This window comes from Hemitrygon akajei, chromosome 4, assembly GCF_048418815.1.
Source record: "Hemitrygon akajei chromosome 4, sHemAka1.3, whole genome shotgun sequence".
Classification (NCBI taxonomy): Eukaryota; Metazoa; Chordata; class Chondrichthyes; order Myliobatiformes; family Dasyatidae; genus Hemitrygon; species Hemitrygon akajei.
The window spans coordinates 9228798-9256600 of record NC_133127.1 but is presented as its reverse complement, the minus strand read 5'-3'; the positions used below and the strand labels follow the sequence as shown (position 1 = coordinate 9256600).

The window sequence follows — 27803 nt, the reverse complement described above, 5'->3', positions numbered from 1 at the left end:
AAGATACAAAAACCTGAAAGCGTGAACTACCGGGCTCAAGAACAACTTCTATCCCACTGTTATTAGACATGTGAACAGACCTTTCATCCTTTCGTATGATAAGATGGACTTTTGACCTCACAATCTAAGTACCTCGTACTGATCTTGCATCATATTATGTACCTGTCCTGTGCTCTCTCTGTAGCTTTTACTCTTTATTATGTATTGTTGGTGTTATACCTTACTCTAGCTTAAATATACTGTACCTGCAGTACATAGAAACTAGAATTTTACAGCAGTTCAGGCTCTTTGGCCCATGATGTTGAACCAACCTTTTAATCTACTCTAAGATAAACCTAACCCCTCCCTCCCACATAACCCTCCATTTTTCTATCATCCATATTCCTATCTAAAAATATCTCAAATGCCTCTAATGTATCTGCCTCTACCACCACCCCTGGCAGCGTGTTCCATGCACCCACCTTGGTGTAGAAAATTTACCTTTGCCAACCCCCTACACTTTCCTCCCATCACCATAAAATTATGGCCCCTCATATTAACCATTTCCACCCTGAGAAAGGTCTCTGGCTGTTCACTCATCTCAAGAACAACAATTACATCTCATCATCTGATCCAGGCAACGTTCTGGTAAATTTCCTCTGCACCCTCTTGAAAGCTTCCAGACCCTTCTTATAAAACAACCAGATCTGAACACAATACTCCAAGTACGGTCTAACTAGGGTTTTATAGAGCTGCAACGTCACCTTCCAGCTCTTGAACTCAATTCCAGACTAACGGAGGCCAACGTACCATACGCCTTCGTAACCTATCAATGTGCTCGGCAACTTTGAGGGATCTATAAATGTGAATCCCAAGATCCCTCTGTTCCTCCACTCTGCTAAGAATCCTCTTAATCCTTAATTCGCTCTGTAATGATTTGATGTGTATGCAAAGTACCCGAGACGAGCTTTTCACTGTCCATTTTGATACATGTGACAATAATAAACCAATACCAACACCAATTTAAGTTTCCTAGGCTCCACCTCTCTGCCACATACACTCCTTTGACTTAACTACCACACCACTATTCCCTTTTCTCAACTGTTTGTTTATTCCCTCTGGAGCTGAGCATCACTGACCAGACCAGCATTCGTTACCCCTGAGAAGGTGGTGATGGTCTCCCTTTAGTCACTGTGGTCCCTATGGTGAAGGGTCTCCCCATGCTGTTGCAGAGGGATTTCCAGGACTTAGACCCAGCGATGACGAAGGAACGGTGATAATGAAACTTGAAGGGGAACCAGTAGGTGGCGGTCCCCACGTGATTGCTGTCCTGGGGCCTTCCTGGTGGTTTGGATCATGGGTTTGAGGGTTGCTGCTGGAGTGGCGTGGACAATCTGTGGCAGTGTATTACGTAGACCATATATACTGTGTGCTGAAGGTGGAGAGAGGCAGTGCTTAGGGAGTGGATGGGTCACCAGTCCACCAGCTGCCATGTCCTGGGCAGTGTTGATTTTCTTGACTGTTGGAGCTGCGCTCACCCAGCCAGGTGGAGAGTGGTTCCTCACACTCCTGACTTGCACAGGGGGGACAGGCAATGTGGCGGATGTGGACTTCATAGACTAACCCCACCCAGGCAAGTGGAGAATCTTTCCTCTCCCTCTTGACCTATAGATTGGGGAGAGGAAGTGATGCAGATCTGGAGTGCATGGACTATCTGCACTCAGGCAACTGAAGTGTGTACTCACTCACTCCTCATCACACTCCTGACTTGAGTCTAGAAAACCAAACTGGGTAAGGGTAGCGGATATATTTCTCCGAAGTATGGTGGGGAATGAACTGTTGTTTGAAGGTGACCTGAGGTTTCGTGCTTTCTCCCTGGACCCCAACATTGCTGTTGTCCACATTTATAAGGAATGAAGGTGATACCAAGTGCATTTGAGCTCTATTCGAAGAGCTGGAAAGCCGGGCCAGTTCACTCTCTGTTGGCTGTCTCCTCAGGGGATATGTGGCTGGAGTCACCATCTTCATTGCAACCAACATCCACCTCAACATCACTGTCCAGCTCTGGGCTCTGTGAATCGGTCCCCGTGGGAGCCTGAGGGCAAAGGGGAGAGGTTTCCCGTTGAGTGATGTCCTCCGTCACCTGTGGCGATATCCCTTCGCTGTCTTCCTGCTGCCTGGGTACCATGGATTCCTCCTCCATTCCTCTGAGACACCTAGCCTTCTCATCCTCAGGTTGCTCCTAGAAGACAGGAAGATTCAGAATTATAATTGTCATTGTCACACGGACCGGGTTGAATCCGAGAGACCTGATGTCAATGAGTACCTTTGTTCCTCCACCACATACAGTGGAATTTCCCAATTCTACGTGCCACTCCCTTTCCGACATGTCAGTCTATAGCCTCCTCTACTGCCACAGTGAGGCCACTCTTAGGCAGGAGAAGCAACACCTTGTATTCCGTCTGGGTAGCCTCCAAGCTGGCAGCATGAACAGTGATTTCTCTAACCTCTGGTAACTTCTTTCACCCTCCCTCATTCCCTCTTTTTCCAATTCCCATTCGGGCTCCCCTCTCACCTCTTCAAGCTTCAGGATTGTTTAATGTCATTTCCAGTACGTGAGTGTAAAGGAGAACGAAATAATTGTTACTCCGGATCCAATGCAGCACAAAAACAACATGCTGAGATAAAGAACACAATAATAAAAAAACACAATAGATGTAAATACATACAATAGCTTATATGCAGAGATTGAATATATGATCATAAAGTGAAGCTAGCCACAGGAGTGTCTGTACATAAGTTGACTCTGACAGGAAATGATAAAGTCGTTGTGTTGGGGGTGTGGAGGGGTGGGTTAGTGGGTGGAGGTGTTGATCAGCCTCACTGCTTGGGGGAAGTAACCGTTTTTGAGGCTGATGGTCCTGGCGTGGATGCTGTGTAGCCTCCTCTCTGATGGGAGTGGGACAAACAGTCTATGAGCAGGGTGTGTGGGATCCTTCATGATGTTACTGGCCATTTTTTGGCACATTCCTGTATAGAACATAGAACATTCAGCCCACAATGTTATGCCAAACCAGCTAAAAGGCAAATCAAAAACACACAAACACTAATCCCGGTTACCTACTGCGGTGATATCACGTGTAAGAATGTGATTTGAGCGTGCGCAGAAATGATAGAAAGATCTGGAAGCATGGCACTGTAAGACACGTGTGGTTGTTGCTGTTAAATAAAAGTTCTATTTCTTCCAGAATATGGTCCTTTATTAGAAACCCAGGGTACGGATTAATATAAAGAACACAACACCTACACCGTGCACTTGATGGTGGGTAGGCTGGTGCTGGTGATGCATTGGGCAGAGTTGACAATCAGTTGTAGAGCCCTTCTGTCCGTCGCAGTGCAGCTTCTGTACCGTGCACTGATGCAGCTTGTCAGGGTGCAGTCTACTGCACGTGGGTTAAAGGTCATAAGTATAGATGTACATAGTCCAGCTCTCTTCAGCCTCCCCAGAAGGTAGAGGCTTTGGTGAGCTGTACGAATTGTGGAGAATGTTGAGAATTTGTGCAGGATGTGCACTCCTTGGAGTTTGAAACTGCTCGCATTCACCTCTGTGTTGCTGACGTAAAGAGGGGTGTGAGAGTTGGGAGTTCTTCTGCAGCCAATAACCATCTCCTTTGTCTTGCTAACATTGAGGAAGAGGTTGTTTGCCTAGCACCAGGCCTTAGCTTTTCCACCTCCTCCCTGTAGGCCGTCTCACTGTAGTAGGTGATGAGTCTTCACTTCTCACCTGGTCATAACCTCCCTCTGGTTGCCCTCCTCCTTCTCCTTTTACTTCAGCCATCTACCTCTTCCACCAGTCACCTTCTAGCTTCTCAATGCATCCCACCGTCCCCTTCACCTGGATTCACTTGCCAGTTTTTATTCCTTCCCCTTCCCTGGACTTCTTCAGGCTTCAGTCCCCTTCCTTTCCGGTCCTGATGAATGCTCTTGACCCAAAACGCCATTTCATTTCCACAGATGGAATAGTGCCCTTGTACGATAAGATGGACTCGTGACCTCTCAGTCCACCTCACTGTGGCCTTGCACCTTATTGCACTGCACTCTCTCTGGCTGTTACACTTCATTCTGCATTGTTATTGTTCTACCTCAGTGCTCTGGGTAATGACTTGATCTGGAGAATAGTTTGCAAGACAAGTTTCTCACTGTACGTTTTTGGACTGGCGGTAGAGAATGCAGTCTCAGCGTAACGAAAGACCCCAAACTGATGCACTTACTCTGACTCTTTGAGTTCTTAAGAAATCCAGCATGTCCTCCTCAGCCCTCACCAGTCACCTTCACTGCACCGTAGAAACCATTCCACGTGGGTGCACCACAGCTTGGTAGTGACAACTGCTCTGCAAAAAAGTGCAGGGAGTTGTGGACGTCACGGAAACCAGCCTCCCCTCCATGGACTCGGTAAAGCAGCCAGCATCCCCACTCATCCCGGTTTTCTCTTCTCCCCTCTCCCACCGGGCAGAAGATACAAAAACCTGAAAGCACGTATCACCAGGCTCAAGGACAGCTCCCACCTCACTGTTACAGAACTTACAAACTGTCCCCACCACCACGGACATCTTCCAAAGGTGGCATCTATCGTTAAGGACCCTCATCACCCCATTATCCAGTACATGCCCTCTTCTCATCGCTACCATCGAGGTACAGGAGTCTGAAGCCACACACTCAACCTTTCAGGAACAGCTTCTTCCCCTCTGCCGCATGTACATTACCTCAGTATTTTGAAAACGAGAAAATCTGCAGAGGCTGGAAATCCAAGCAACACACACAAAATGCTGGAGGAACTCAGCAGGCAAGGCAGCATCTAGGAAAAGAGTACGGTTGATGTTTTGGGCCGAACTCCTTCGGCAGGACATTTTAGTACTGCTACCGCTAAACAACAAATTTCACAATATGTGTTCTTGACAATAAACCTGGGTCAGTTTGTGATTCTCGTTCCCTAGTATGATAAGATAGACTCTTGACCTCACAACCTACCTCATTATGATCTTGCACCTTATTGTCTGTCTGCACTTTCTCTGCAACTGTAATACCTCATTCTGCTTTGTTGTTGCTTTGCCTTGTTCTACCTCAAATGCACTGCATCATGATTTGATCTGTACAACAGTATGCAACGGAATTTCTTCACAGTACCTCTGCAGAGGTAACAATAATAAACCAATTTCAATTTCATATTGTTAAATAGCATGGAATCAGACACTTCACCCCAACTCGACCATGCTGAATGTGTTGGCCAGTGAGCTGGTCCCACCTTCTCATGTTTGGCCCATAGCCTTCTAAATCTCTCCTATCCATGTACGTATCCGGACGCTTTTTAAATACCCACCTCAACCACAATTTCTGGCAGCCCATTCCAAACACACAGCACCTTATTGTCCATGAAGAAACTGCCCCTGATGTCCCTTTTAAATGTCTCACCTCTGACCTTAAACCTATGCCCGCTTGTTTTTAGCACCTCCTCTCTGGTAAAACTACCATGTGCTTTCATCCTCTTTATGCCCCTCATGAGTTTACATTCAGAACGTCTACCAGGTCACCTCTCAATCTCCAATATTCCAGGGAATAACTTCCTAATCTACACAGCTCCTCCTTGTAATTTAGGCCCCCAAAACCAGGCAACGTCCTGCTGCCGGAATCAGCTGTTTATTAAAAAATTATTTTTATAAAATATTAACTGAGTTATCCATGACTAAAATCATAGTTTTTTTACTGACATAATTTGTATTTTTAACAATTTGTGTCTTTAGCCAACTCATGTATTTTTGCGCGGTACTTCATCCCCACTTACTGGCAAAAGGTGGTATAGCAGTGACATATACCTTTTCATTTTTAATTGCCTAAGTATAAGAACATTATTAATTGTCTAGCCTTTTGATTGGATTCTGTTATCTAAGGAATTTCTGTTATCGTGTGTATAAAGGTGGTAGAGTTTTCAAATGTACCATTTTCTTTTTATATTGAATCTCTTTAATTTCTCATCTCTCATCTGCCTTGTTACTTTGTCTGTATCTTGGTTTAAACTTTGAATAAACGATCGTGAAGAATCAATGAATCAAAGTTTCTCACTCATTCCTGAACTCCTAAAGGAACCCAGGGATTGAAAATAACAGAGACCCGGCATTTGTTAAATCTTTTCTGCACTCTTTCTAGTTTAATAATGTCATTGCCATAAAGGGTGATCAAAACTGTACCCAAAACTATCTGTATTAGGGAGGGAAAGGCAGCATCTATAAGGAGAAGCACTGTCGACGTTTTGGGCCGAGACCCTTTGTCAGAACGAAGGATCTCGGCCCAAAACGTTGACAGTGCTTCTCCTTATAGATGCTGCCTGGTCTGCTGTGTTCCACCAGCATTTTGTGTGTGTTGTTTGAACTTCCAGCATCTGCAGATTTCCTCGTGTTTGTGTTAGGGAGGGATGTGGGATTTGTATAAATGGGTACTTAATGATTGTTGAAGACTCAGATCTCGTTTCCGTGTCGCTGAGCAGGCCCTCATGCCTCAGGGTGCCCTGTTGCAGCCACCGGGGAAGGAGATGCCAGAGCCAGCTGTGTACCGATGGATAGCGTGCTGGCCCTTCCTGCCCCCCAGTGTTCACTCGGTGAAAGACAAGCTAGATGGCATTCATCTGTATCTGCACTTGCATGAGATGAGGAACTGCTGCAGGCTTGATCTTGCAGAAACCTGGCTTCAGGACAACGTCTACATGACCCATCAATCTACAGGCCATGACTCTCAGGGAAATAGACTGCATTTTTTTAAAATTTTATTTTTTCCGTTTTGCCAATAACAGAACAAACAGGAGAAAAGCAAACAGGGTCATCATAGGTGAAGTAAAATCCATGTCTTATAATAGCAAAAATGAATAGAGAGACGGGTTACATTGCTGTATCATTAACCGAACTCTTATGTCCATAATTGTCCTTCAAAGTCTCAGGGGACCTTAAGATTATTGTTTTTGATAACTGTGTGTTTTTCTGCTATCATAATTATATATTCTGTGTGCTGTGTGTGACTGTTGGTTCTGTGTTTTACGCCTTGGTCCCAGAGGAATGATGTTTACTTTGGCTGTGTTCATGCGTATGGTTGCATGACAATTAAACTTATTTAACTGGAACTACAACATCCATCCAACTCTCACAAATGTACTTAATGATTAGGCGTTAACTGGTAGAGAAGGCCTCAGAATCAACACTGTCTGTGAGAAAATATTCTTCCCATTCTAGTGTGTGTCTACCTGTCTATTTATCTAAAGATATAGTGCAGAATAGGGTCTGCTGCACTGCCCAGCAACCCCAATTTATCCCTACCTTAATCACGGGACAATTTACAATGATCAATTAACCTACCAGGTGCATCTTTGGACTGTGAAAGGAACCTGGGGAAACCCATACGCTCCATGTGGAGGACATACAGAGACCCTTTACAGTGGGTGCCAGGATTGAACTCCCAACTTCAACGCCTCAAGCTATAATAATGTCACACTAATCGCTACACTACGTCTCTTTCTCGCTCTCTCTCTCACTCTCTCACTCTCTCTCACTCTCACACTCCTCCGAGGCTCTGCTGGTATTCCGATCACCAGTCTCTCGTTCCCATCTCTTCCCGGGGATCCTGCCACACTTCTGCACCTGAGTCCAGTCCTTGGTGAGCTCACCATGACAGCCCCTCTGTACATTATCAAGAGTAGGAGACCACATGTACAGTACCTCTTCTTTTGACACCTAGGTATACGCTACGAGAATGTCACACATTTTGTTGACGCTTTGAATTGCAAGATAAAAACTTACAAGACCTTAGCAGAGTAAAAGATACCTTTCTTATTTTAAAATTCTGTATCCATTTCTGACATTTAATGACCAAGAGCAAAATCTGGCCCAGACCTAAGCGCTGTTAGGAGGAGGGTTCATGATTAACCCATAGTTTGCCACAAGGGGACCAAGGGACTCCCTTTCTCTTTACCATCTACACCTCAGACTTCAACTACAACACAGAGTCTTGCCACCTTCAGAAGTTTTCTGATGACTCTGCCATAGTTGGAGGCATCAGCAAGGGAGATGAGGTGGAGTACAGGGCTACGGTGGGAAACTTTGTCACATGGTGCGAGCAGAATCATCTGCAGCTTAATGTGAAAAAGACTAAGGAGCTGGTGGTGGACCTGAGGAGGGCTAAGACACCGGTGACCTCTGTTTCCATCCAAGGGGTCAGTGTGGACATTAATGTCACACTAATCACTACACTATGTTTCTTTCTCACTCTCTCTCTCTCTCTCTCTCTCTCTCACTCACTCTCTCACTCTCTCACTCTCACACTCCTCCGAGGCTCTGCTGGTATTCCGATCACCAGTCTCTCGTTCCCATCTCTTCCCGGGGATCCTGCCACTCTTCTGCACCTGGGTCCAGTCCTTGGTGAGCTCACCATGACAGCCCCTCTGTACATTATCCAGAGTAGGAGACCACATGTACAGTACCTCTTCTTTTGACACCTAGGTATATGCTACGAGAATGTCACACATTTTGTTGACGCTTTGAATTGCAAGATAAAAACTTACAAGACCTTAGCAGAGTAAAAGATACCTTTCTTATTTTAAAACTCTGTATTCATTTCTGACATTTAATGACCAAGAGCAAAATCTGGCCCAGACCTAAGCTCTGTTAGGAGGACGGTTCATGATTAACCCATAGTTTGCCACAAGGGGACCAAGGGACTCCCTTTCTCTTTACCATCTACGCCTTGGACTTCAACTACAACACAGAGTCTTGCCATCTTCAGAAGTTTTCTGATGACTCTGCCATAGTTGGAGGCATCAGCAAGGGAGATGAGGTGGAGTACAGGGCTACGGTGGGAAACTTTGTCACATGGTGCGAGCAGAATCATCTGCAGCTTAATGTGAAAAAGACTAAGGAGCTGGTGGTGGACCTGAGGAGGGCTAAGACACCGGTGACCTCTGTTTCCATCCAAGGGGTCAGTGTGAACATGGTGGAGGATTACAAATACCTGGGGATACAAATTGACAATAAACTGGACTGGTCAAAGAACACTGAGGCTGTCTACAAGAAGGGTCAGAGCCGTCTCTGTTTCCTGAGGAGACTGAGGTCCTTTGACATCTGCCAGACGATGCTGAGGATGTTCTACGAGTCTGTGGTGGCCAGTGTTATCATGTTTGCTGTTGTGTGCTGGGGCAGCAGGCTGAGGGTAGCAGACACCAGCAGAATCAACAAACTCATTCGTAAGGCCAGTGCTGTTGTGGGGGTGGAACTGGACTCTCTGACGGTGGTGTATGAAAAGAGGATGCTGTCCAAGTTGCATGCCATCTTGGACAATGTCTCCCATCCACTCCATAATGTTAGGCACAGGAGTACATTCAGCCAGAGACTCATTCCACTGAGATGTAACACTGGGCGTCATAGGAAGTCATTCCTGCCTGTGGCCATCAAACTTTACAACTCCTCCCTCAGAGTGTCAGACAACCTGAGCCAATAGGCTGGTCCTGGACTTATTTCCACTGGGCATGATTAACTTATTATTATTTAATTATTTAAAGTTTTATATTGCTATATTTCTTCACTACTCTTGGTTGGTGCTGCTGTAACGAAACCCAATTTCCCTCAGGGTCAATAAAGTATGTCTGTCTGTCTGTCTGTCTGTCTGGCTGAACATGGGATGCAGCCGTCAGTGGGCTTCTCTTGGAAATATACAGAACATCCCTACAACAGTACAGCACAGGAACAGGCCCTTCAGCCCACAATCAATTCAATTAGTAATCAAATGGCCAACTAATCCCTTCTGCCAACTCAGTGTCCATATCCTTCATTTTCCTCACATCCATGTCCCTATCTAAACATCTCTTAAAAGTCCCTAATGTATCTGCCTCTCCCACCACCCACGGCAGTGCGTTCCACGCACCCACCACTCTCCGTGTAAAAAACTTGCCCCTCACATCTCCTTTGAAATTACCTCCTTTCACCCTAAAGCATGCCCTCTGGTATTAGATATTTCAACCCTGGGGAAATGGTGCTGTCTGCCTACTCTCTCCATGCCTCTCAAAATCTGATCATCCTCAATCAGATCTCCCGTCAGCCTCTGCCACTCCATCTTCAAAACCAGGTTTCATATCATCCGCATAATATCATGAAATTTGTCTTTGTAGCAGCAGTACAATGCAATACGTAATAGTAGAAAAAATGTGAATTACAGTAAGTATATAATAGTTAACTAAGTAGTGCAAAAACAGAAATTTAAAAAGTAGTGAGGTAATGTTCATGGGTTCAATATCCATTCAGAAATCGGATGGCAGAGGGGAAGAAGCTGTTCCTGAAATTGTTGAGTGTGTGCCTTTCGGCAAACTTCCAGGGAAGTTTGTCCAATCTCTTATCACACATGCTCTCTGTCAAAGAGAAGGCAGACAGGCTTTTCAGCCCATCAGTATCGTGCTGACCACCAGCCACCAACATTAATCCCATATTTTTTTTGTTCTCCCGTTTTCCCTTTACCACTCCCCACTCCACTGCCAGACTTTGCCAACCAGGCAGATCATGCCAGATACCCACACACTGGGTTAGTACAGGGGAAAACAATAACAGAGTGCAGTGCAGATAGGCAATAGTCTGCAAGTTCATTACAAGGTAGATTGTGAGGTCCAGAATCCATCTTATTGCTCTAGGGAACGATTCAATAGTCATTTAACAGTAGGTTAGAAGCTGTCCTGAACCAGTGTGGATAACTTCACTCACCTCAGCTCTGAACTGACTCCCTCAAAGTGCAGACTCTTTTTCAACGACTGTACAACTCATGTTCTCAATATTCTTCTTTGTATTTGCGCTATGTTGCTGTTGTTGCACTTCAGTTATCTGCACGGACAGATGACCACTTATGGGTGTGACCTTTGCAACAGACTGCCAGCCTCACACTACTCTCATCAGCCACAGGTGGTGCTGCATCCACAGCATAGGTAGCCAGGACACAACGTCCATGGTCAACTTCGGCCAGCGGAAAGCCACTCCGTTATATATAGTGTTTCTGTACATTTACTTATTTATTTTTATTTGTTTGGAGATACAGGATGGTAACAGGCCTTTACGGCCCATCGAGGCCACAATGCCCAATTACACCCACGTGACCAATTACAAAATGTCATTAGAAGAAAGCACAGCAGCGCCTCTACTTAGAAGTTTGTGAAGATTCGACACGACATCTAAGACTTTGATAAACTTCTATGGATGTGTGGTGGAGACTATACTGACTGGCTGCATCACAGCCTGGTATAGAAATACCAATGCCCATGACTGGAAAAGCCTACAAAAAAATAGTGGAGCCAGCCCAGTCCATCATGGGTAAAGCCCTCCCAACCACTAAGCACATCTACATGGAGTGCTGTCGCAGGAAAGCAGGATCCATCATCACTGACTTCCATCACCCAGGACATGCTCTCTTCTCATCTACTGCCATCAAGAAGAAGTTACAGGAGCCTCAGGACCCACACCACCAGGTTCAGAAACAATCACTACCCCTCAACCATCAGGCTCTTGAACCAAAGGGAATAACTTCACTCACTGAACTGTTTCCACAGCCTATGGACTCTCTTTCAAGCGGTCTTCATCTCAAGTTAGAAACATAGAAACATCAAAAACCTAGAGCATAATAAAGGCCCTTCAGCCCACAATGCTGTGCCGAACATGTACTTACTTTAGAAATTACCTAGGCTTACCCATAGCCCTCTATTTTTCTAAGCTCCGTGTACCTGTCCAGGACTCTCTTAGAAGACTCTATTGTATCCATCTCCACCATCATCACCGGCAGCCCATTCCACGCACTCACCACTCTCTGCATAAAATACTTACCCCTGACATCTCCTCTGTACCTACTCCCAAGCACCTTAAACCTGTGTCCTCTAGTGGCAACCATTTCAGCCCTGGGAAAAAGCCTCTGACTATCCACACAATCAATGCCTCAATACTTATTATGAGAACTCAACATATTGAGAACTCAATTTGTTCTCAATACTTATTTCTTATTTTTTATTACTTGTTTACTATTGTATTTGCACAATTTGTGGTTTTTTGCACATTGGTTGTCTGTCTTTCACTGATACCGTTGTGTTTCTTGCACTTACTGTATATGCACACAAGAAAATGTATCTGGATCATATATAAATTAACCCACTAACCTGTATGTATATGGCCTGTGGAAAACAAATGGAGATCTGGAGAAAACCTGCGTGACCACAGGGAGAACATACAAGCTTGTCGTAGACAATTGAACCCGGGTCAATGGAGTAGTTAAGCGATGCACACTATCGTGCCTCCTGTCTATTCAATTCCTTCATTGTCCACACATATCAACAAGAAAATGATATCAAGGTAGTATATAGCAACATATCAAGTCAAGCACAAAGTAAGTTTATTATCAAAGTACACATGTGTCACCGTATACACGTTTGGTTAATTGTCCCGTGATTAGACTAGTGCTAAATAGGTGGGTTTCTTGGCCACGTGGCTTGTTGGGCCAAAAAGGCCTGTTCCATACAGTATCTCAAAATAAATAAAAATAATAAATACTGGAAATTTACAGAAAAATAAAGAAATACAATAGAATTTATATAAAACTATACATTAATGAAGAAGGGCAAACATACAATCTGCAAAAGGAGACAAACTGTGCAACTTTGAACCTTGACTGAATCAGAGTTGAAATCTCCAACCTGAGAGAGGAACGTGCACTTGGTGTCTGTTTACCAACATCGAATTAAATCTTCCCTTTCCTAACAAATTCTCTCCTGTTCTTCTTTATTACCCATTCTAAAGTCAAAGTAAATCAAAGAAAGTTTATTGTCAAATTACATATACGTATGTCACCATGTCCAACCTTGAGATTCATTTTCTTGCAGGTATTTTCAGGAAAATAAAGAAACACAGTAGGATTTATGTAGAGACAGTCAAACAACCAAGGTGAGAAATGTGCAATGTACTTTGACATTAACTTGTACATTCTCCCTGTGACCACGTACATTTCCTCATACATTTCCACGTACATTTCCTCGTACATTTCCACGTACATTTCCTCGTACATTTCCTCATACATTTCCTCGTACATTTCCACGTACATTTCCTCGTACATTTCCACGTACATTTCCTCATACATTTCCACGTACATTTCCTCGTACATTTCCACGTACATTTCCTTGAGATTCTCTGGTTTCCTGCTGCATTCCAAAGATGCACAGGTTGGGTTAGTAAGCTGCATCAGAATCATAGCCACATTTGCGGGCTGTCCCCAGCACATCATCGGACTGTATTGATTGCTGACGCAAACAACACATTTCACTAAATGTTTCCATGTACATTTGACAAATAAAGCTAATCAGGTTGAGTCGGTTGTGAAGAAGGTGAATGCAGTGTTGGCATTCATTTCTAGAGGTACAGAATATAAGAGCAGGGATGTGATGTTGAGGCTCTATAGGGCACTCGTGAGACCACACTTGGAGTATTATGTGCAGTTTTGGGCTCCTTATTTTAGAAACGATATACTGACATTGGAGAGTCTTCAGAGAAAATTCACAAGAATGATTCCAGGAATGAAGGGGTTACTGTATAAGGAACGTCTGGCAGCTCTTGGGCTGTATTCCCCGGAGTTCAGGAGAATGAGGGGGGATCTCATAGAAACATTCCAAATGTTAAAAGGCCTGAACAGATTAGATATGGCGAAGTTATTTTCCATGGTAGGGGATTCTAGGAAAAGAGGGCACGACTTCATGATTGAAGGACATCCTTTTAGAAATGAGAAACGGAGAAATTACTTTAGTCAGAGGGTGGTAAATCTGTGGAATTTGTTGCCACGAGTGGCTGTGGAGGCCGTCATTGGGTATATTTGAGGCAGAGATAGATAGGTTCTTGATTAGCCAGGGCATCAAAGGAAATGGAGTGAAAGCAGGAGAGTGGGGATGACTGGAAGAATTGGATCAGTCCATGATAGAATGGCAGAGCAGACTCAATGGGCCGATTGGCCTACTTCTGCTCCTATATCTTATGGTCTTATGGTCTTAATCTTTGCTCCTCCAAGAGGGTCACAACCTTGTCATAGGGTTTGGAGCTTGTGTGCTTCAATGACCTTCTGTTCTGCCTTTTAGTGGGGTCACTCTTGCCAAACAGGTCAAAGGGTAGAGGTCCACTGGTCACCCGGGTTCAGGAGTTCAGCTCAGGGCCAACAGCCCTGACTGGTAAAAGAAATTTTTACATAAACAGCAATAAAGAGCTCTTCTGCATCTGTGCATGACAATATTCCTGAGACTCCACCCGGAGCTCGCATGACTGACAGTAGTGAAAACCGCGAAGAGGCTACTGAGATGATGAAGACAGTCCTGAACACCAGCGGAGATGAAGGACCTTCTCTGCTGCCACAAACGCCAGTGGCTTAACGGGCAGTAAGTACGTAAGCTAATCTTTGATGGTTAAGCTTCCTACATCACAAAAAAGAAGTGTAGCTAAGGCAGGTAGAATAACAACCTTGAAATGACATTTGGTTAAATACTGGGATACGAAAGGTTTAGCAAAATAAGGGCCAAATGGATGAGTCTAGACAGGCACCTCAGTGAGCTGAGCTGAAAGGCCTTTTTCAGTGCTGTATGGATCTGTGGCTTTATAACCGGGTCTGCACTTTACAGTTACACCAGGGGATGTGAAGTGCAGGACTCCTAATTTCCCATTCACACAAGCAAAAAACCTGAAGCAGGTTATTTCAAAACAAAACCATTGTTCACAGCTGCATATTATGGTATTAGAGTTGCAGAGTCATGGACCACTACAGCATAGAAACAGGCCCTTTGGCCCATCTAGTCCATGCTTAGCTGTTATTCTGTCTAGTCCCACATGGACCATAGACCTTCATACCCTTCCTATCCATGTACTTATCCAAACTTCTCTTCAATCAAACCCACATCCACCATTTAGAACATAGAAATCTACAGCACATTTTAGGCCATTCAGCCCACAACATTGTGCTGACCAGATAACTTACTCTAGAAACTGCTTAGAATTACCCTACCACGGAGCCCTCTATTTTTCTATTTCCTAGCCCTCTATTTCCAATGGCAGCTCATGCCACATTTGCACCACCCTCTGAGTGAAGAAGTTCCAACTCAGGTTCTCCTTAAATTTCACCTTTCACCCTTAAACCATGGACTCTAATTGTAGAACAAACACGAGGAAATCTGCAGATGCTGGAAATTCAAACAACACACACAAAATGCTGGTGGAACACAGCAGGCCAGGCAGCATCTATAGGAAGAAATACAGTCAACGTTCAGGCCAAGACCCTTCGTCCTGACGAGGGTCTCGGCCCAAAACGTCGACAGTACCTCTAATTGTAGTCTCACCTAACCTCAGTGGAAAAAACCTACTTTAATTTAACCTATCTAAACGCCTCATAATTTTGTACATCTCTTTCAAATTTCCCCTCATTCTCCTGCCCATCAGGGAATATAGTAAAACATGTTACGTATCTGAGGAGTTACAGAGTGAGGGGGGAAAGATTGAAACCACCATTACCTGCTTCAGTCTCCGCCACTTCGCTCTTCTGTTCTGGAACCAGGTCTTGACCTGTGGAGGAAGAGAAACGAATGAAAGGAGTAAGGATTGGGTTGGAGAACCTCGGCAAACTGCCTCTTTATGTTTGTGGGTGTGTAAAGAGCTTTCCTCCACCCCTGCCCTGAGAATACGTGATGAAACCATGGAATGATTGCACAGGAACTATGTTGTAGATGTACAGTCCTTGATTGGCTGTGAAGCTGACGAAGATAGATGTCTTACTGAAAACCATAAGATCATCTGACATAAAAGCAGAACTAGGCCATTCAATTCATTAAATCTACTACACCATTCGATAGATCATAAGACCATATGCAATAGAAGCAGAATTAGGCCATTCGGCCCATTGAGTCTGCTTGGCCATTCAATCAAGGCTGATTTATTTTCCTTCTCAACACCTTTCTCTTACCTCTCCCCATAAACTTTGATGTCCTTACAGATCAAGCACCTATCAACCTCTGCTTTAAATTTACGGCAATCTGCAAAAGTCTTAGGCACATATACAGTAGGATGCCTAAGATTTTCCCACAGTAGCGTGTTTGTCAATGTGGAGGAGAGAACGAGTTCGTAAATCTGGCAGTAACAAGGGATGTTGGGATTGATGAGGGTGGAGCACCACGGGACAGGTGGCCGAGAAGGAGCGCCAGAGGTGGGGGGGGTGGGGTTGTGGGTGCACAAGTGCAGACACACCCATCCCTGAGACACCAGGCAAGGTCATTTAATCACAAACCATTGGTTTATTGATTATTACTGAATGTCTCTCTGGTACTTCCCACTCCCTCCCCTCTCCCTGCTCCCTTCCCACTCTCAGTCCTCAATACAGACCCATATCAGAATCGGGTTTATCATCACTCACATATGTCATGAAAATTGTTTTATTTTTCTGTCAGCATTTCAGTGCAATACATAAAATTACTAGCTACATATATGTATGTGCCTAAGATAGTTGCACAGTACTGTACCCAATGACTTGGCCTCCACAGCCATCCATGGCCATGAATATCACAGATTCACCATCCACTGGCTAAAGAAATTTCACCTTATATCTGTTCTAAAGGGATGTCTTTCTATTCTGAGGCTGTGTTTCTATGTATCTACTGTGAACACCTGCAAGAAAATGAATCTCAGAGGTATATATAATTGCATACAATATATGTACTTAGTTAATGTACTTAGTTATGTAGTTAGTGTACTTAATAACTTAGTTACTTTGAACCTTGCAGTGGGAATTTTGCGATGACCATAGCCATGGAGGGATACAGCAGTGTTTCTGTGAAACACTAATGGAACTCAGCAGGTCAGGCAGCACCTATGGACAGAAATAGGCAACTAACATTTCGGGTTGAGATCTTTCATTTGGACATGTTCCTCCACAGTCCAGCTGAGGGGCCCTGACCCAAAACATTGTCTGCCCATTCTCTCCAGAGATGTTGTCTGGCCCATTGAGTTTCCTCCAGCATTGTGAGTGTGGTTCAGGAAATGGAGGGTTTACTCCATGGGAGTGGAGGGATAAGGGTCAAAAGCAGGCAAATACGACAAGCTTAGAGGGGCATCATATGGAGCCATAGAGCAAAACAGCATAGACACAAGCCCAAAGCCCGATCAGTTCATGCCAACCATAGTGCCCACCAAGGTCAAGAATGGAGACCACAAGGAAATACCATTACCTGCAGGTTCCCCTTCAAATCTTCAACAAATCAGCTCACCACCACACCCCTAACCTTCTCAGAGGCAACTTAGAATTTAAGAAGCATTTGGATAGATACACGAACAGGCAGGGAATGAGGGGAGGTGGATCATGTCCAGGCAGATTTGAAGCTTAGAGACACAAGAAACTGGAGATGTGAAATCTACAGCAACAGACAAACCACATTACAGGAACTCAGTGGTGAAGGGAAATGGATAGTCAATGCCTCGGGTCAAGACTGCTCATCTGGATTGTCCATGGGTAATCACAGCATGGATAAAGGCCCTTCGGTCCAACCAGTCCATGCTGACCATTGTGTAATTGTCACCATACTTGCAATGCCAACATAGCATGCCCACAACTTACTGACCCTCTTTGGAATTTGGGAGGAAACCAGAGCACCCAGAGGAAACCCAAGCAGCGTCAGGGAGAACGCAGAAACACAAACTCCCTACAGACAGCAGCAGGAATAAAACCTGGGTTGTTGGCATTGTGCTAAGTGCTAGGCTGCTATGTCATGCAACACATCCTAATTCTTTTCTCAAACACGTGTGGTGTCTCCAGACCATCTCTGAGGATTGAGGCTATTGCCTCCCATCTCCCCCCTTACTCACCTGCCTCTCACTCAACTGTAGGACTCTAGCCAACCGCTTCCTCTCGGGGGGTGAGAGGTACTTCTGGTTCTCGAACTTCTTCTCCAACTCGAGAGTTTGATCGTTGGAAAATCTCACCTGGCCTCCTTTCCTTTTGTACAAGGTGCGCGTTGCAAATGGATTCCAGTAAAACTGCTTGCCTGTGGGAATTGGACAAGGTGCCAGGTAAGATTATGAGCCCAATCACTGGAGGAGATAGTTGGCATAGACTGAAGCCTACAAAAAGAATGGAAGAGACTACAGAAAGTGGTGGATACATGACCACCACTGAGCACATCTACGAGGACTACTGCCACAAGAAAACGTCAAGGACCCCCCCCCCCCCCCCCATCCAGGTCATACTCTCTTCTCTCTGCTGCCATCTGAAAGGAGATATAGCAGCCTCAGTACCCACACCACCAAGTTCAGGAACAGCTATTAGAGACATAGAAAAGTACAGAACAGAAACAGGCCTTCGACCCACTTAGTCTGTGCTGACCCATTTAAGCTGCCTACTCCCATCGACCTGCACTGGGACAATAGGCCTCCATACCCCTATCATCCATGTACCTATCCAAACTTCTCTTAAACGTTGAAATCGAGCTCGCATGCATCACTTGCACTGGCAGCTCATTCCTCACTCTCGCGACCTGCTGAGTGAAGAAGATACCCCTCATGTTTCCCTTAAACTTTTCACCTTTCACCCTTAACCCATGACCTCTGGTTGTAGTCCCACCCAACCTCAGTGGACTACAGTTATATACCTACTGATTCACACAGCTGTCTTGGCATACCTCTTCTGACCCTGTCTCCTGTAAAGATACTATTCCCTTTCCTCAGTTTCTTCGTCTCCACCACATCTGTTCCCAGGATGAGGCTTTCCTTTCCAGGATATCAGAGTTGTCCTCTTTCTTCAAAGAATGGGGTTTCCCTTCCTCCACCATTGATGTTGCCCTTACCCGCATCTCCTCCATGTCCTGGACATCCACGCTCACCCCATCTTTCCATCACCTTAACATGGATAGAGTTCCTCGTGTCCTCTCCTACTATTCAGCGCCCCTCCACACTCAACGGATTATTCCCACAGCTCCCACCATCTTCAGTGGGATCCTACCACCAAACACATCTTTACCTCCCTCCTCTCTCCGCTTTCCACAGGGATTACTCCCTCTGTGATTTGCTTTTCCACACCTTTCCCACTAATCGTCCTCGTTGCACATACCCCTGCAAGCAGCAGGAATGCTACACCTGCCCATTTACCTCCTCCCTTACTTCCACTCAGGGTCCCAAATTGCCCTTCCAGGTGAGGCAACACTTCACCTGTAAATCAGCTGGAGTCGTCTGTTGTGCCCATTGCTCCCAATGGGGCCTCCCTCCTCTGAGACTTGACATAAGTTGGTCGAGTACCTCTGCTCCATCTGCCAAAAGCAGAATTTCCTGGTAGCCCACCATTTTAATTCCTATCCCTTATTCAATATTCCTATACCACGGAGAGCATTCTAACTGGCCAAATCACCATCTGGGATGTGGGGAACCACTGCACAGGATCAAAGTAAGCTGCAGAATTGCAAACTTCGTCAGCTGCATCATGGGCATCAGCCTCCATAGTAACCAGGACATCTTCAAGGAGCAGCTCCTCAAAAAAGCAAAATCCATCATTAAGGACCCCCATCACCCAGAACATGACCTCTTCTCATTGTTAACATCAGAATGGGCATTGAGCCCATGAACATTACAGGATCAGAATCAGAATCAGGTTTATTATCACCAGCATGCATCGTGAAATTTGTTAACTTAGCAGCAGCAGTTCAATGAAGAAGAAGAAAAAAATTAATTAATAATAACAAATAAGTAAATCAATTACAGTATATGGATATTGAATAGATTTTTAAAATGCAAAAACAGAAATACTGTATATTAAAAAAAGTGAGGTAGTGTCCAAGGGTTCAATGTCCATTTAGGAATCAGATGGCAGAGGGGAAGAAGCTGTTCCTGAATCGCTGAGTGTGTGCCTTCAGGCTTCTGTACCTCCTCCCTGATGGTAACAGTGAGAAAAGGGCATGCCCTGGGTGCTGGAGGTCCTTAATAATGGACGCTGCCTTTCTGAGACACTGCTCCATGAAGATATCTTGGGTACTTTGTAGGCTAGTACCCAAGATAAAGCTGATTATATTTACAACCTTCTGCAGCTTCTTTCAGTCCTGTGCAGTAGACCCTCCATACCAGACAGTGATGCAGTCTGTCAGAATGCTCTCCATGGTACAACTATAGAAGTTTTTGAATGTACTTACCTCGCAACATCTTTTAAATATTTACTTTTGCACTACATAGTTTAATTTAACTATTATATACACACACACACACACTTAATATAATTCAGTTTTTCTCTATTATTATGTATTGCATTGTACTGCTACCGCAAAGACAACAAATTTCACAATATATGCCAGTGATAGCCAGGGCATTAAAGGGTATGGAGTGAAAGCAGGGGAGCGGGGATGACCAGAAGAATCAGATCAGCCCATGATTGAATGGCGGAGAAGACTCGATGGACTGAATGGTCTACTTCTGCTCCTATATCTTACGGCAGGGGTCACCAACCTTTTTTGCACTGTGGACTGGTGTAATATTGACAATATTCTTGTGGACTGGCTGATGGGGGGGCAGGGGGGGGGGGGTTGGTGTTAATCACGGCCGGAATACAGCGATATTCGAACGGGGTTCCTTATGTCCAGTCTATTCTGCAATTTAGTTTTCGTGGCTCTCAGCGCTTGCTTCTGTCCCGCTTGCTCACATTTCTTTTTGCTGAAAAAACTCAACGGGTTTGTCTTTAAGTGCAGGGTGCTTGGACTCAGGGTACCGAAGCAGTTTTGAGGGCTTCATTGCCTCAGGAGACAGCCTCCAGGCCCGAACTCCAGCTTCTCGCCCGCCTGCCGCCAGACACCTTGACAGGTGTGGCTGGTCGCGGGTGGGGTAAAAGGACAAGGTCAGGACCAGAGGTCCCTGTGCCGGGGCCATGGCGGTCGCAGTCCAGAGAGACCAACCGACCGAGCGAGGAGTACGACAGGACGGCCGCCCCCCTTGTAGGATCTATTGGCCGACAAAAGTTTGGCTCGAGGGATGACTTTCAGTAAATCACAGCGAGGTAGCTGCTCTGCTACTTACGAAACCCTGAGCCCGAATTAGGTCGCCTGTGAATATTCGGTGTGTTAAACAGGTTTAGAGGCGGCGCCCACCTGTCTGCGCTCCAGGCCAGTAGGAATGGCACTTCCCGCTGGCCGTGTGAGGCCAACCGGTGATCCCTGGCGCGAGGGTGTCACTATGTTTAGGCGACTGATGACCTCGCGTGCGTTCAAGTTCAACAGTGGGCGTAACAGGGAATGAGGAACGGTGCAGCTGACTCATATAATTTCATATTGCCAAATCATAACGTTTCCTCGCGGCCCAGTGGCACATGCTTTGCAGCCCGGTACCAGTCCGCGGCCCGGTGGTTGGGGACCACTGTCTTATGGTCTTATGGCGTTATGATATTAAACCTGATTTTGATTCTGATTCAATCCCATTCTGTCACCTATTGTCTATCTCATGAGCCAAGATGAGGCCACTCTCACGGTGGAGGAGCAACACCTCATATCCATCTGGGTAGCCTCCAATCGGTGGAATGACCAACCCCCACTCTGGCCACTCTTTCCTCTGGGATTATATCATAAATTCTGTGTTCTGTATACTAACACACACAAAATGCTGGAAGAACTCAGCAGGTCAGGCAGCGTCGATGAAGGAAAATAATTAGTTCTGATGTTCTGTTGAAGGGGTTCTTGGCCTAAAAGGCTGACTAATTATCCCCTACCATTGATGCTGCCTGACCTGCTGAGTTCCTCCAGTATTTTGTATGTGTTGTCCTGGAATTTCAGCATCTGCCAAATTTTGTGTTTGATGTTGTCCTATTCCTTACACGTTTCTGTGGTCAGCAGACCTGGAGATCCTGATCCTGAGAACATCCTTCCTGCATCTCATCTATCCTGTCCCATGAGCATGTTGTAGGTTACAATGTGATCCTCCATCATATCCTATACTCAGCAGCCACTTTCTTAGACGCCTCCTGTACTTAATAAAGTGGCCACTGAGTGTACGTTCGTGGTCTTAAGCCATAAGACCGTAAGGTATAGGAGCAGAATTAGGCGATTGGGCCCATCAAGTCTGCTCTTCCATTCCATCATGGCTGATCCAATTTTCCTCTCAGCCCCAATCTCCTGCCTTCTCTTCGTACCCCTTCATGCCCTGACCAATCAAAAATCTATCAACCTCTGCCTTAAGTACACATAAAGACTTGGACTCCATCACTTCCTGTGGCAAAGTATTCCACTCTTCTGCTGCTCTAGCCCCTCCACTACAAGGTTCAGAGATGTTCTTCTGCACACCGGTTTATAACACGTGGCTATTTGAGCTACTGTCACTTTCTTGTCAGTCTTGCCTCTCTCATTAACAAGGTGCTGCTCACTGGATGTTTTTTGTTATTTGCACCATTCTCTAATCTCTAGAGAATGTTCTGCATGAAAATGCCAGGAGACCGGCAGTTTCTGAGATATTCAGATCACCAGCAATGATTTCATTGTCAAAGTCTCTTAGATCACATTTCTTCCCCGTTCTGATGCTTAGTCTGAACAACAACTGAACCTCTTAAGAGCGTGGATCAGACCGTGGACATATGGCATTGTGGCCATTACAGAGACTTGGATGTCTCAGGGGCAGGAACGGCTGCTGAGTGGGCCGGGCTTTAGATGTTTCGAAAAGGACAGGGAGGGAGGGAGGCAAAAGAGGTGGGGAAGTAGCATTGTTAATCAGGGATAGTGTCACGGATGCAGACAAGGAGGAAGTCATGGAGGGATTGCCTACTGAGTCAGTGTGGGTGGAAATCAGAAACAGGAAGGGGGCAATAACTTCTGGGTGTTTTTATAGAACCCCCCCCCCCCAATAGTAACAGGATATTGAGGAGCAAATAGGGAGGCAGATTCTGGAATGGTGCGATAATAATAGGGTTGTTGTGATGGAAGATTTTAACTTTCCTAATATTGATTGGCATCTCCTTAGTGCAAGGGGTTTAGATGGGGTGGAGTTTGTTAGGTGTGTTCAGGAAGGTTTCCAGATGCAATATATAGATAAGCCAACTAGAGGAGAGGCTGTAACTTGATCTGGTATTGGGAAATGAACCTGGTCAGGTGTCAGGTCTCTCGTTGAGAGAACATTTTGGAGGTAGTGACCACAAACTCTATCTCCTTCACCATAGGGCTGGAGAGGGATAGGAGCAGACAATTTGGGAAAACATTTAATTGGGGTAGGGGAAAATATGATGCTATTAGGCAGGAACTTGGGAGCAGACGTTCTCAGGGAAGTGCACAGCAGAAATGTGGCAAATGTTGAGGGAACAAGTGTGATAGTGGAAACATGCATGGAGTCGGAGGAGGTAGAGGAGGTCATTAATGAATACTTTGTTTCAGTATTCACCAGGGGAAAGGACCTTGGCAATTGTTCCCTTGTTCAAGGAAGTGGGTAGAGATAACCCAGGAAATTATAGACAGAGTGTCTTACTTCAATGGTGGGCAAGTCATTGGAGAAGATCCTGACAGGCAGGATTTATGAGCATTTGGAGAGACATAATCTGATTAGGGATAGTCAGCATGGCTTTGTCAAGGGCAGGTCATACCTTACAAGCCTGATTGCATTCTTTGAGGATGTAACAAAACACATTGATGAAGGTAGAGCAGTGGATGTAGTGTATATGGATTTCAGTAAGGTATTTGGTAAGGTTCGCCAATAAAGGCTCATTCAGAAAGTAATAAGGCATGGGATCCAAGGAGACGTTCCTTTGTGGATCCAGAAAAGGCTTGCCCACAGAAGGCAAAGGGTAGTTGTAGATTACTCGTATTCTGCAGGGAGGACGATGACCAGTGGTGTGCCTCAGGGATCTGTTATGGGACACCTGCTGTTTGTGATTTTTATAAATGACCTGGATGAGAAAGTAGAAGGGTGGGTTCTTAAGTTTGCTGGTGACTGAAAAGTTGGGGATAGGCTGGAGGGTTGTTAGAAGTTACAATGGGACATCGATAGGATACAGAACTGGGCTGAGAAGTGGCAAATGGGCTTCAACCCAGATAAGTGTGAAGTGGTTCATTTCAGTAAGTCAAATTTGAAGACAGAATATAATATTAATGGTAAGTCTCTTGGCAGTGTGGAGGAACAGAGGGATCTTGGGGTCTGAGTCCATAGGACACTCAAAGCTGCTGCGCAGGTAGACAGTGTTGTTAAGAAGGCATATGGTGTGATGGCATTCATCAACCATGGGATTGAGTTCAAGAGCCATGAGGTAATGTTGAAGCTATATAAGACCTTAGTTAAACCGCACTTGGAGTACTGTGTTCATTTATGGTCACCTCACTACAGGAAGGATGTGGATAGAGAGAGATTTACAAGGACGTTGCCTGAATCGGAGAGCATGCCTTATGAGAATAGATGAGTGAACTCGGCCTTTTCTCCTTGGAGTGATGGAGGATGAGAGGTGACCTGATAGAGGTGTACAGTATAAGATGATGAGATGCATCGATTGTGTGGATAGCCAGAGGCTTTTTGCCAGGGCTAAAGTGGCTAACATGAAGGGGCATAGGTTTAAGGTGCTTGAAAGTAGGTACAATGGGGATATCAGAGGTAAGTTTTTCATATACAGAGAGTGGTGGGTGCATGGAATGTACTGCCAGCAACGGTGGTAGAGGCAGATACAATAGGGTCTTTTAAGAGACCCTTAGATGGGTGCATGGAGCTTAGAAAATTCTAGGTAGTTTTTAGAGTACTGTAGGTTACATGGTCGATACAACATTGTGGGCCAAAGGGCTCGTAATGTGCTGTAGATTTATATGTTATAGGTTCTATACTCAAACCACCCTGTCTGGCACCAACAAGCATTCCACGGTCAGTCACATAGATCACATTCTTCTCCATTCTGATGTTTGGTCTGAACAACAACTGAACCTCTTGACCATGTCTGCATGCTTTTATGCATTGAGCTGCTGCCACATGATTACACATTAGATTTTTGCGTTATCGAGCAGGTGTACAGGTGTAACAAAGTGGCCACAGAACATACGTTCTCTGTCTATTCCTCTGAACTCCAATTAATATAAGCTGAATTAACCCAATCTCTCTTTGGATGTTAATCCTCTTGACCCAGGAATCAGTATATCCTTCACTGAGCTCCCCCAAGAACATCCTTCTTCACATTAGGAGACCAGAACTGTACACAATCGTGCTGGTGGGGGGTGGTGGGGGGAGGGAGTAGGAATTATGATGTACTGGGCAGGATCTTGAGAACATTAATTGGGAACAGATGTACTCAGGGAAACACACAATGGAAATGTGGAGGTTGTTTGGGGTGCAACTTGCATGAGGTTCTGGATAGGTTTGTACCATTGAGGTAAGGAAAGGATGATAGGGTGAAGGAACCGAGGTTGACAAGAGATATGGAATATCTATTCAATAGGAAGAAAGAATCTTACTTAAGGTTTAGAAAACAAGGATATGACAGGGCTCTAGGGAGTGACAAGGTAGCAGGAAAGAGCTTAAGAATGGAGTTAGCAGAACTAGAAAAAGGATGAGAAGGTGAGTTAAAGAAAATCTGAAGGTGTTCTATTCATACGTGAAGAACAGAAGGATGACTAGTGTGACGGTAGGACTGATCAGTGAGAGAAGAGAAAACCTGTGCCTGGTGTCAGAGGAGGTAAGAGGTGTCCTTAATGAATAATTTGCTTTAGTATTCACAAATGAGAGGGATCTTGACATTCGTGAGGACAATATAAAATATGCCAGAACGTGCTAACATTCGGAAAGAGGATGTGCTGGAACTTTGAAAAACATTAAGATAGATAAGTCAATAAACATAACAGATTCTGCAAATGCTGGAAATCCAGAGTAACACACATGAAATGCTGGAGGAACTCGGTAGGTCAGGCAGTGGCAATGAAAGGGAATAAACAGGCAATGTTTTGGGCTCAGACCCTTCAGGACTGACAAGTCCCCAGGCCCAGACAGGATATACTGCAAGTTACTACAGGATGCCCTTGGTGATGATCTTCAAAGTTCGAGGCAAGTTTACTATCCAATGCCATTAGGCTTTACAATTCAACCGACAGGACTTAAGAACTTTTTAAAAGCTATTATTAATGCTTTTTGAGATAGTGATTTAGATGCATATCATATTTTTTACTGAGTTAAGTATTGTATGTAATTAGTTTTGCTACAACAAGTGTATGGGACATTGGAAAAAAAAGTTGAATTTCCCCATGGGGATGAATAAAGTATCTATCTATCTATCTATCATAGTATGTATCTGTCGCCATATACAACCCTAAGATTCATTTTCATAGTAGACCAAGGAAACACAATAGAATTGATGAAAAATTGCACACAATGACTGACAAAGAACTGTTGTGTAAAAGGAGACAAACTGTGCAAATACAAAAAGCAAATGTTGTTGCAGAAGAAGAACTAACACTTGGACACGGAGGGAGATCGCTTCAGAACGCCTTTATTGTAGCATGAGATCATGGAGAGTCCATCCCCCTAACAGCGGAGTTCCGAGACTCTGGTCACGCTCTTATTTATATCCCAAGCACACGGGAGAAAAACACATAAATCAGAAGGAGGATCTTCAATGGCCGTTCTGCTGAGCAGCAAAGTTGCAGGATATGCCCCGAGCAGTTACACATTTACTTCAGTGTTAATTTCTCAAAATAGCATATCAGACAGGCTAGAAGAGTATATCAGACATGTGATGACTCTTTGAACAACACATACAAACATACCGGTAGTTATTTTAATCAGCCTGACTGAAAGGCACATTGTCAGCCACACAGAGTGCATTAGTCGCAGCAGACTTTGATTTTACATTTAAAGACCATTAACCCTTCCTTGCTCAATTCAGTGTCAGCTCTGGATATTTTCTTCCACAGTTAATAATAATATTAATAATAATCTTGATCCAAAATCTATCTGGAAAATTTACAAAGAAAAATAAGAACTGAAATGACAAATTTCACAAAACATTATGTTCACTCAAACGTGCTTAGATTAACACGACCTAGGACAGAAGGGGGAAGAGGAACAGCAGACATTAAAATCAACACAACACAACACAAAACTTCTAAGGATATATTTTCACCAACAAAATCAGGATTCAGCACTCCACGTGAGCATATGCAATTCTAATAAGAAGTACACACCACTAAACTTAAATGGGAACACAACCCAGAAAAATTAAGAAATTATCACTATTGAAGAAAAAGTTAACCAATCGAAAAGTATGACCCTCCGTGGAAGACATCCCCAGGATCTGAGCAGGCTAGATGTCGACAAGGAAGCGTCGAATGCCTGGCTCAGAGTTGGAGATCTCTTCCTAGAAACAGAGGGGTACCTTGGGGCACTGCAGAACCAGGTGCTTAACACAAAATATTATCAAAAATACATAATAAAAGACCAACAAATTCAAGATGATAAATGTAGAAAATGACCGGATTTCTTCCTGTCAAGGTGGCGCCAGTGTGCAATGCTCTGGTCAACGTCATCCAGATAGCCCACGAAAATATCTAGTCTACTTCTTTTGCGTCTGGTTTTCATCTTAAATGTGTTTCTGGGACAGTTAGACCCTGTGATTTACAATTTGGAGATCAATTGACTGATCCAATGCCTTGCTGTCTCTGAGAAGATTCTGGGAAGCGCGCGCATACTCAGGTGGCCTCAATGCAAAGAAGCTTCAAGATGGAGAACGGGCCAATGTTCAACTCCTTTTCACCAATTAAAGCATCCACTAATCACTGATTGAAGTGTTGA

At 44.7% G+C, this 27803-nt stretch overlaps 1 protein-coding gene across 1 annotated transcript in view; it reads right to left on the bottom strand.

The window, feature by feature from the left end:
- Positions 1 to 323: 323 nt before the first annotated feature.
- LOC140726116 (hematopoietically-expressed homeobox protein hhex-like) overlaps positions 324 to 27803 on the bottom strand; it is a 38599-nt gene continuing 11119 nt past the window's right edge. Inside the window, exons 2-4 of the mRNA XM_073042068.1 lie at positions 17910 to 18088; positions 15570 to 15620; positions 324 to 2221 (exon numbers count right to left, since the gene is read on the bottom strand). Coding sequence (XP_072898169.1) covers positions 1952 to 2221; positions 15570 to 15620; positions 17910 to 18088 — 500 coding nt within the window. The 3' untranslated portion in view covers positions 324 to 1951. The remainder of the gene's footprint in view (positions 2222 to 15569; positions 15621 to 17909; positions 18089 to 27803) is intronic.